The sequence below is a fragment of the Marmota monax genome, unplaced genomic scaffold (assembly GCF_021218885.2).
Source record: "Marmota monax isolate L192 unplaced genomic scaffold, Marmota_monax_Labrador192_F-V1.1 WCK01_AAM20220418_F8-fsc00482, whole genome shotgun sequence".
NCBI classification, from domain to species: Eukaryota; Metazoa; Chordata; class Mammalia; order Rodentia; family Sciuridae; genus Marmota; species Marmota monax.
The window spans coordinates 347,612-358,184 of NW_026694066.1; the positions used below are offsets into that span (position 1 = coordinate 347,612).

General features: G+C 36.8%; 2 gene segments (V, D, J or C); both read left to right on the forward strand.

Moving 5' to 3' along the window:
- The first annotated feature begins 2,283 nt into the window (after positions 1-2,283).
- LOC124106603 (T cell receptor alpha variable 13-1-like) lies at positions 2,284-2,946 on the forward strand. The segment is given in 2 exon segments: positions 2,284-2,397; positions 2,567-2,946. Coding segments are annotated over 2 exon segments (432 nt in total).
- Positions 2,947-5,878: 2,932 nt separating this feature from the next.
- LOC124106604 (T cell receptor alpha variable 14/delta variable 4-like) lies at positions 5,879-6,513 on the forward strand. The segment is given in 2 exon segments: positions 5,879-5,927; positions 6,092-6,513. Coding segments are annotated over 2 exon segments (471 nt in total).
- The last annotated feature ends 4,060 nt before the right edge of the window (positions 6,514-10,573 follow it).

The window sequence follows — 10,573 nt, forward strand, 5'->3', positions numbered from 1 at the left end:
AGAATCTCTTTTCTTTTTCTCATTTGCAGAACAGAAGCTATCAGAAATAGGAAAAGGTTTCTTAAAGGTTGTCAAATTTCTCTTTGCAATTCAATCCAATCTGTCAAACTTTCTGAAGTTAGAGTATTAATGACTCAAGAATTTATCCCCATGATCATTACCATTAATACTTGATCTTTATTCTTCATCCTAGGCACCTGTTTTAGTGAGATTTTTATTGCTGTGACTAAAAGACCTGAGAAGAACAATTGTAGAGGAAGAAAAGTTTATTTCAGGGATCATGCTTTCAGAGGCCTGAATCTATAGACAGCTGGCTTCATTCCTTAGGGCTTGAGGTGAGGCAGCACATCATGCTGGAAGAGTGTGACAGAGTCAAAACTCACAAGATCATCAGGAAGAAGAGAGAGAATCCATTTGCCATATACAATATGTATAACCCCAATGACCCACCTCCCCAGACACATCCTAACTGGCCTTCACTTACCACTCAGTTATTCCCATTGGGGAATTAATTAGCTGATTGGTTAAGGCATTTACCACCCAATCATTTGTCCTTTAAGCCATCATGCATTGTCTCACATATGAGCTTATTTTAGTGGGGGGCACATCATACAAAAAATAACACATCTTTACTGAGGGAAGATGCCACAGTGTGATTTGGTACTGCCCATTCTCTAGGAATGGTAAGTTATGGGAAGGACCAAACTTGGAGGAGCAGAGTCTGAGATGATGTGCATTTCAAATATTCATTTGTCCTCTCTGTCTTACTCTTATCTTGGCCTTATAAGTAACTTCAATGAAGAGTTTAATCTCTGTTGTGGACAAATAATGAAGTTATATTTGGCTGAAAGTGAAAGTATTAAATGTTCTTTTGTTTATGAGAGTAAATCATAGTGCTTTCTGGATTTCAAATATGTCAAGTCTGCCCATAATTATATCAACACTAACAGCATCTACAGCTTTCCAGTTTATTAACAATGGCTCAATAGTATTCATTAACACTAACATTTATCTCTAATACTTTCTGTAAATATAATTTTTGAACCAAGACCTACTTTGACCCATTTTTACTTTTATATGTCTTTCTTCATCCCTGATAGGTTAAATGACCATTTAACCAGTTCAGTCTTTAGGGATATGACCACGAGGTGGCAGTCTACCCCAACTGGTGCATAATAGATGGAAGACTTATTGCAGTGGATTCTGAATGAATAGGTTTTTTCTTATAGGCTGGGTAGACAATAAAGAGAAGCCAGACACTTCACAGAGGAGGACATACAGTCAATCAACAAGTACATGAAAAAATGCTCAACATCTCTAGCTGTCAGAGAAATGCAAATCAAAACTACCCTAAGATACCATCTCACTCCAGTAAGATTGGCAGCCATTAGGAAGTCAAACAACAACAAGTGCTGGCGAGGATGTGGGGAAAAGGGTACACTTGTACATTGCTGGTGGGACTGCAGATTGGTGCAGCCAATTTGGAAAGCAGTATGGAGATTTCTTGGAAAGCTGGGAATGGAGCCACCATTTGACCCAGCTATTCCCCTTCTTGGTCTATTCCCTAAAGACCTAAAAAGAGCATGCTACAGGGACACTGCTACATCGATGTTCATAGCAGCACAGTTCACAATAGCAAGACTGTGGAACCAACCTAGATGCCCTTCAATAGACGAATGGATAAAAAAAATGTGGCATTTATACACAATGGAGTATTACTCTGCATTAAAAAATGACAAAATCATAGAATTTACAGGGAAATGGATGGCACTAGAGCAGATTATGCTAAGTGAAGCTAGCCAATCCCTAAAAAACAAATGCCAAATGTCTTCTTTGATATAAGGAAAGTAACTAAGAACAGAGTAGGGACGAAGAACAGGAGAAGAAGATTAACATTTAACAGGGATGAGAGGTGGGAGGGAAAGGGAGAGAGAAGGTAAATTGCACGGTAATGGAAGGAGACCCTCAGGGTTATACAGTGGAGGGGGTAGAGAGAGAGGAGGGGAGGGGAGGGGAGAGGTGGGGAGGGGGGAGGGTGGATGATGGGAAAGGCAGCGGAGCACAACAGACACTAGTATGGCAATTTGTAAATCAATGGATGTGTAACTGATGTGAATCTGCAATCTGTGTATGGGGTGAAGGTGGGAGTTCATAACCCACTAGAATCAAAGTGTGGAATATGATATGTCAAGAAATTTGTAATGTTTTGAACAACCCACAATAAAAAATTAAAAAAAAAAAAAAAGAGAAGCCAATATAATTGTTACTGTGAAAAAGGAACATCACGATAACAGAAGGAGCTCTCCTGAGTAGATTTCAAGTCTGGATTGATTTAATTGTGAACAATGAAGATATCTAATCCTGCTTTATTCATGTTCTTGTGGCTGCACCTGGATGGTGAGTTGAGGATTTGGGGGAAACAGAGTATATTAGCAGATGTTCTTTAGACATCTGGGAAGAAAACTGGCTTTATGAAGGCTTTCCCTAGTCAGTGAAGAATAGGAAAACTCTAAAGAGTAATCACATACAAACATTATCTTTTTTTTTTCATTTTCTTTCTGCATAGAGTTTATCCAAGGAGAGAAAGTGGATCAGCATCCTTCTACCCTGAGTGTCCAGGATGGAGACAGTGCTGTTATCAACTGCACTTACTCAGACAGTACTTGGGAATATTTCTCTTGGTATAAACAAGAAACTGGAAAAGGTCTCCAGCATATTATAGACATTCGTTCAAACAAGAAGATAAGTCAAATCCAAAGATTCATTGTTGTGTTGGATAAGAAAGCCAAACACTTCTTCCTGAACATCACAGCCACTCAGCTTGGAGACTCAGCTGTCTACTTCTGTGCAGCCAGTGCAGTATGCTTCCCAGACACCTGCAGCCTGTACTCAAACCTGCCACTGGGCAGAGCTCCACCTGCTTCCTTTGTCACAGTCTTCCCATAGCATTTGCCTCAATGCAAATGAAAACTAGCATATTAACATTAAATACATATAGTAAACAGGTTGGGTTCATTATGACTCAGTTGCTTAATAATTTTGGTTAACAATTTTTTTCCAACTTTTTTGTGTATATTTAAGGGGTACAGTATAATGTTTTGATATAAATAAACAGTGACAATTGGACAGATGGAGGGGAATGCATAGAGAAGTCATGGGAGAATAAATCCCCAACTTCAGGTATCTCCACGTGATCAGCAATCCTAAAGTTATGCTTGATGGATTCTTAAGGGGAATTAGAAGTGTTTTGCCTTGAAATCCAGAGTTGGAAGATGAGCTTACAACTGCTGTTCAGACTCCTCTCATATAAATAACCCCTTGAGATCTTTATCATAATCCCCGTTATCTGTGGGCTCTTGACTATTTAGATATTGCATTAATTATTTTTCTGATTAGCAAACAATACATACCAAAGACAGAAAATATGTTTGTTACAAAAATGGGAAATTGATAGGGTTTTATCCAGATAATTCCAATATTTAGTCAGAGAATACAGAGAAGTACACATATAAGACAAAGAAGTCTAGATATCTGTTATACAATATAAGGTGTATAGTTAATTATACTGTATTAAGGATTTCTGTCAAATAAATAAATTTTAGTAATTTTTTTCAAGCACACAAAAATTTACTATGAAAGAGAATAGATATGTAATTTTCTTCACTATACAATTAATTTACTATCTATATTCATCCTGACATATTCTGTTAGAAACCCCAATTACATAATTTGATTTGAATAATCCTATTTATTTCCATTTACCTATGCCTTTCTTTCTTGAAATATAAATATAAAACTCCATTTTATATTTACTCCTCAACATTTAAATTTATTGCTCCTTTACCTTTATTTCTAGAGTGTGTGAAAAAAAATCTTAGTATGTATTTTCCCACTGCTTTACTCAACTCTTACTAGTGGGTTACAGAAGGAGTTTGGTTAAATATTCACAGATGGCTCAATACAAAGTTCTCTGTCTTCATGTCCAGTCTCAATCAATTTTTATTATCACAAGTTTCTTTTAAAATTATATCTTCTAGTGATGTTGATGCATCAATGAATGTGAAGAAACTATATAAATAAGAAATTCCCTAATTCTCTGACTTCTGGTCAAAGTTAGGTGCATTTTAAGAGTTCTTATATTAATGAATACAATGAGCCATTGGTGTTGTGAAGAGGATCCTTCTTGGCTGAGTTAAGGGTGTTAGTTATCAGCTAATTGGCTTGTTCTTATAGTCTTTAGAATAAATTAGATTTAAAACATCTGATCAGGAGTGGCTAACATTGTGACCCCTCCTTCAACTGGCTGTCCTTCTTTTCCTCAATATTACCACTAGCTCCTCTCCTGGAAAAGGACATGGACTCCTTATTAGTCCACTTCCCCCAAGACTGGTAATGGAGTGAGAGGGAAGCGTGGCTTACATTTTATCACTAAGTTTCATGGTATAAGACAGAGAGTATGTTACTATTCCCCTAAAATATTTATCTTACTAAGATGACAATTTATCTAAAAGAATGAAAACACAGAAATACCTACACACACACACACACACACACACACACCCCAAAACAAAACCCTCCAGCACTGTGTGCAAGGTCAATATCTCAGATCCAGACAGGTTCAAGCTTTGGACCTACACTATAGTTGGTGTGTGTTTTCCTTTTGCTTCTGTAACAAACTTGGTGGCTTATTGCAAGAGAAGTGTATTTTCTCTGTCATGGTTCTGGAAGCCTGAAGTTGAAAACAGTTTCTCTGGGCTGCATCCACCCAGAGGCTGTAGGGAGAATCTGCTCCTGGCCCCTCCCAGCTCTGATGGCTGCCAGCATTTCTGGGCTTGGGGCTGCCTCCTCCACTCTCTGCCTCCATAGTCACCCTGGATTCTCTCTCCCATTTTCAAGTGTCCTTCTCAGAAGTGTCTATGAGATTACTTTCAAATTTTATATAATCCAGGTAATTCTCTAAAGATCTCAGGATCCTTAACTTAATCATATCTGCATATAAATTAAATAAAGCATTATTGTTTCTATTGCCTCAATAAAACCTTACCAAAAAGTTTTTGTTTTGTTTTTTTGGTATAGGAACAAAGGAAGAAAAATTAGAAATATACAACTTTCTACTATTAAGGTGAGAAAATACTATTTAAAATATAAAAATAAAGGATAGGACAGGAGATATCACAACTAGTGGTTCCAATCAGCCAGAGAATTCTTTTCTGACAGTCTTGGAGGCACTGTCTACATTGTGCCAGGGCTTAAGGATCTGGGTCAGTGTGTATTAAGGATCTGGGTCAGTGTTCATCTTCTGAAGATTGTCTGTTTATGGACATTTTCTGCAGAAGTTTAGTGAAGATCTTTAACGTGAGTTACTTTTTGATTCTTGTCATTTTAAGATGAAGGATGTCACATAGTTGTTAAATGCAATTAAGATCAGCTCCTTGTACTTTATCTGCTGAACTGGTAGTAAATATTACTTGGCTCCTTTCTTTAAGTTTCAGAATACCACATCATCTAGGTTTAGGCCATATAGAGGCTGATTAAATGAGAGGCCAGAAAAAGCAACCTGTTGGCATGTTGATAAGAGGCTTTATTCATGATTTTTTTTATATAGTTCAATTTGAAAAAGAATGGAATCTGTATAATTTGGGAATTATATGTACCTACTGGTGACTGTTTCATAGGAAGCCAACATGAGTTTGTGTGAGGGGGAAAAGCAGGGCCATGAGACTTGTAGGAGTAGGGATGCATTATATAGGTAGCCTGTTTCCTGTTCTGGTGCAGCAGCAGCTCAGAGCATGTAGTTCCTTCCTCCCCCTGTCAGGCTCCCCTCCCAGTGCAAACCCTGGAGTCAAAGAAGAATTCCTTCAGAAGAAAGAAGGCAAACATGGTGATGCCCAGGCTGCTGAAGCTGCTTATGGTGTCCATGTGGCTGGGTAGGGATGGTTCCTAGGGGAAGTGACCGCCTCTGTGACCTAGGGACTGGGGGACAGGGTAGCTTTAAAGGGACTTGGGGAGGGTTAGTGTTGTATAAATGTGTACTTTTTTTGTCCCACACCACTTGTTTCTCAACTTTCTGGTTCTATCCTTTTCCCTTCAGGATCCAGTTTTGCCCAGAAGGTGACTCAGGCCCAGCCAGCCATGTGGGTGCAGGAGAAGGAGGATGTGAGCCTGCTCTGCTCCTATGACACCAGTGCTACAAATTATGATCTCCTCTGGTACAAGAAGCCCAGCAGTGGGGAGATGGTCTTCCTCATCCTTCAGAACTCTGACAGCCAGCAAAATGCCACAGAAGGTCGCTACTCACTAAATTTGCAGAAGGCAAGCAAATCCATCCAGCTTGTCATCTCAGCCTCACAGCTGGGGGACTCAGCGGTGTATTTCTGTGCACTGAGAGAGGTCATAGTGGGAGGACTGTTGGAGGGAGGTACACAAAAACCCAGGATCTGCCTGACACACCCACCTGCTGGAGGGACCAAGGCAGGAAGTGGCAGGTCTGTGTCAGCTCATGTCTGGGGTTAGAGGAAAACACTCACTCTAAGGAAACCCTTTCTAGGTTCATAGATCACATCACACTTATTACTAATCAAAGCCAGCCATATTGGTGAAACTTTGGATTGAATGTAGACACATAATTTTTGACCGAAGATTAAAAAGGAAGAATAAGCACAATAAACAATTTATCATTTGGATATAAAATTTGACTCAAATAATTGGCTAAAGTGGTTCAGAAACATGGCTGAAGAGTAGTGAAAATCTGTATGAGCTGTTGGATTTTCAGAACAAAATTTCCATAAAGTATTTATTGAATAAAGATTATATTTCTAGTGTATTTTAAAATAAGGAATGCCTTGAAATCTCTGTGTGGTGTGTGTATGTGTGTGCGTTTTTAAGAAAAATCATGCTGTTTTATACGATTTAATGAATTTGTTTTAGGTTTGCTTTCCTTGAGTGAAAGACACTCATATTTACTTTCTAAATGTGTCTTCTATACTACAAACTTTGTGCCAAGTGTTCCTTCCATCTTCTCAATAACTCTACCATGGAAGAGCTCTATTTGCATATTAAAAGTCTACTGTGTCTAACCCTTCATATTCATAAAAGCAGAGTAACTAGTGACTCTTACAGAGGTATGTGGAGGATCCACCCCAGAGATGGAGATGGAAACCTCTTTACAGGTACATAAGGGATCATATTCTCCTAAGATAGTCACAATCCTTTAAGAATGTTAAATTTCCACTTTCACTCTAGTATGTTCCAGCTTGCTTTTCCAGTTTTATTATTCTATTTGTTTCATTCTATGACAATATCATAAAATAATAAATTTTATTACATGTTAAGATAAATCACTTTTCGCCAGTAATGTTTATGAAGCTTTTAGTAATTATTGCAGGTATTTTTCAACATGAATGTTAAAATCTGCCCCAATTTCTTCGTATTCAATAACCCTCCACTAAACTAAATGAAAAAATCATAAAAAAAAGAATGTTTCAAAACAAGAAAGTTTGAGTTACAGTTATTGACACACAAAATATAAATTTATTATCTTTTTATTCAAGAAAGAGCTAAGTTTTTCAATTATGAAAGGCCTTCTATGTTCTTCAACTATATTTTGAAGTTTCTTATATATTTATTTTCTTTCTTTTTTTTTCAAGGGCAAACTTCACTTTTTCAAAAATTTGTTTTAATCAGTTACACATGACAGTACAATGACCTTGACATAACATACATTTGAAAAACTTCACTTTTAATTTAATTCTCTCTCCCTTTTTTCTGCTCCACTCCTTTCTCCTATGGAATTAGTACTCTCAAACTTTCTCCCCTTTTATTTTTATTTATTTATTTATTTTTGATGTTTTTAGGAATACATGACAGTAGGGCATACCTTTACATACTATACATACATAGGATACAACCCATTATAATTTTGATCCCATTCTTGCAGTTGAAAATAATGTGGAGTTACATTGGTTGTGCATTCATATATGACCATAGGAAAGTTATGGATCACTCCACTGTGTTCCCTATTCCTTCCCCCCTCCCTTTTCTTCATTCTCCTTTGTCTGATCCAATAAACTTCTATACTTCTCCTCCTTACCCTGCCTTGTTATGGGGTAGCATACATCCATGAGAGAGAACATACCGGCTTTGGTTGTTTGGGATTGGCTTATTTCACTTAGCATGATAGTCTCCAGTTCCATCCATTTACTGGCAAGTGCCATAATTTTATTATTCGCTAGAACTGAGTAAAATTATATTGTGTATATATAATAATTTTCTTTATCCATTCATCTTGTTGAAGGACACCTAGGTTGGTTCCATAGCTTGGCTACTGTAAATTGAGCTGCTATAAATATCAATGTGGCTATGTCACTGTAGTATGCTGATATTAAATCCTTTGGGTATAAACCAAGGAGTGGAATAACTGGGTTAAATGGCGGTTCCATTCCAAGTTTTCTAAGGAATCTCTATACTGTCCTCCAGAGTGGTTGTACCAGTTTGCAGTCCCACCAGCAATGTATGAGTTTGCCGTTTCCCCCACAACCTCACCAACATTTATTGTTACTTGTATTCTTGATGATAGCCATTCTGACTAGAGTGAGATGGAATCACAGCATAGTGTTCTTTTTTTTAACTCTTTTTTTGGGGGGGGACACAATTCCTTCCTTCCTTCCTTTTTTGTGGTGCTGAGGACTGAATGTGTGCAAGGCAAGCATTCTATCACAGAGCTACAATCCCACCCCCACAGTGTAGTTTTAATTTGCATTTCTCTAATTGCTAGAGATGTTGAGCATTTTTTCATATATTTTGTGACCACTCATATTTCTTCTTCTGTGCAGTGCCTGTTCAGTTCTTTAGCCCATTTATTTATTGGGTTATTTATTTTTCTTGTGTTAAGTTTTTAAGTTCTTTATATATCCTAGAGATTAATGCTTTATCAGAGGTGCACGTGGTAAAAATTTCCTCTCAATCTGTAGGCTCTCTCCTTACATTATTGTTTGTTTCCTTTGCTGAGACCTTTTTAATTTGAATTCATCCCATTTATTGAGTCTTGATTTTACTTCTTGTGCTTTAGGGGTCTTTTTAAGGAAGCCAAATCCTAAGCTGACATGGTGAAGATTTGGGCCTATTTTTCTTCTGTTAGGTGCAGGGTCTCTGTTCTAGTGCCTACATCTTTGATTCACTTTGAGTTGATTTTTGTGCAGGGTGAGAGGTAGAGGTAAAATTTCATTTTGCTATATGTGGATTTTCAGTTTTGCCAGCAGCATTTGTTGAATAAGCTATCTTTTCTCCAGTGAATGTTCTTGGCACCTTTGTCTAGTATAAGATAACTGTATTTTTTGTAAATTTGTCTCTGTGTCTTCTATTCTGTGCCATTGGTCTTCATGTCTATTTTGGTGCCAATACCATGTCATTTTTGTTACTACAGATCTATAGTATAGTTTAAGATCTGGTATTGTCATGCCTCCTGCTTCATTCTTCTTGCTAAGTATTTCTTTGGCTATTCTGGATCTCTTATTTTTCAAAATAAGTTCCATGATTGCTTTTTCTATTTCTATGAACATCAGTTTAAACCTTGTAGATCAGTTTAACCATGAACTTTCTGAATTCTATCTCTTATATTTCCTCCACTGTGGTGTCAATGTATTCAATTGTTGAGGTAGTCTGGATTATTTTGGATGCTTTTTCTCTTGCTTTTTCATATTATTTGTGTATCTACTCATCTATATAGATGTATCTGATGCTGTAGAGTTTATACCTTATGGGTTTATAATGTCCCTCTGTGTTACTAGTACCTCATAGAATGGGGTTGGGAGGGAGCCTAATGATAGCAACAATGTGTGCAAACAATATATAGCAGTAGACTATGTACTTAGTTTCTATTTTGATATATAGTATTCACTGGTTCAATACATAGGGATAGTGGGATCAGCAATTTTCATCAGTAAAAACTGTATATAAACATATATTATATCTGACTAAAATCAAACAATTGTTGTTGTCTATGCCTTCTTCTGTATTAATTATTGCTATATTAATTATTGCTGTGCCTGACTTTCATATGTGGGCCTTGCCTGATTTGCATATGTGGGCTACCTGTCTTGGAGCCAGTGAAAGAGTGGAGGGATTGACATTAATCTTGGATTATTCTATATGGATTCAGTTACTAAATTTTGGTGTTTCTTCTTTCTAGGATTCAAAATTATCCTTTTTCAATGATTCTGAAATTAAAGAGTATAAGCATCTTGATTAGATAGTATTTCTTTCTCTGCAAGCTTTAATTAAAAAGATAAGATTTTTGCAATTTGCTTTATTTTAGAAGAGGGGAAGTATGATCTTTCCATCTATTAATTATGTTTGTTCCAATAAATACTAATAAATTGTGCACCTAATAAATTTAAGTCACTGTTCTACATGTGGGGTACTGTACTAAAAAATGCAGATTTCTCATTAATGATTTGACTTATTATTACTTCCTTTCATTAAACTCAAAGCACTTCTAGGATATTTTAATGGATTGTGGTTCTCCAATAATTGATTCCTCAGAGTATAAAGGCATGTATTAAAATCTACAGACAAT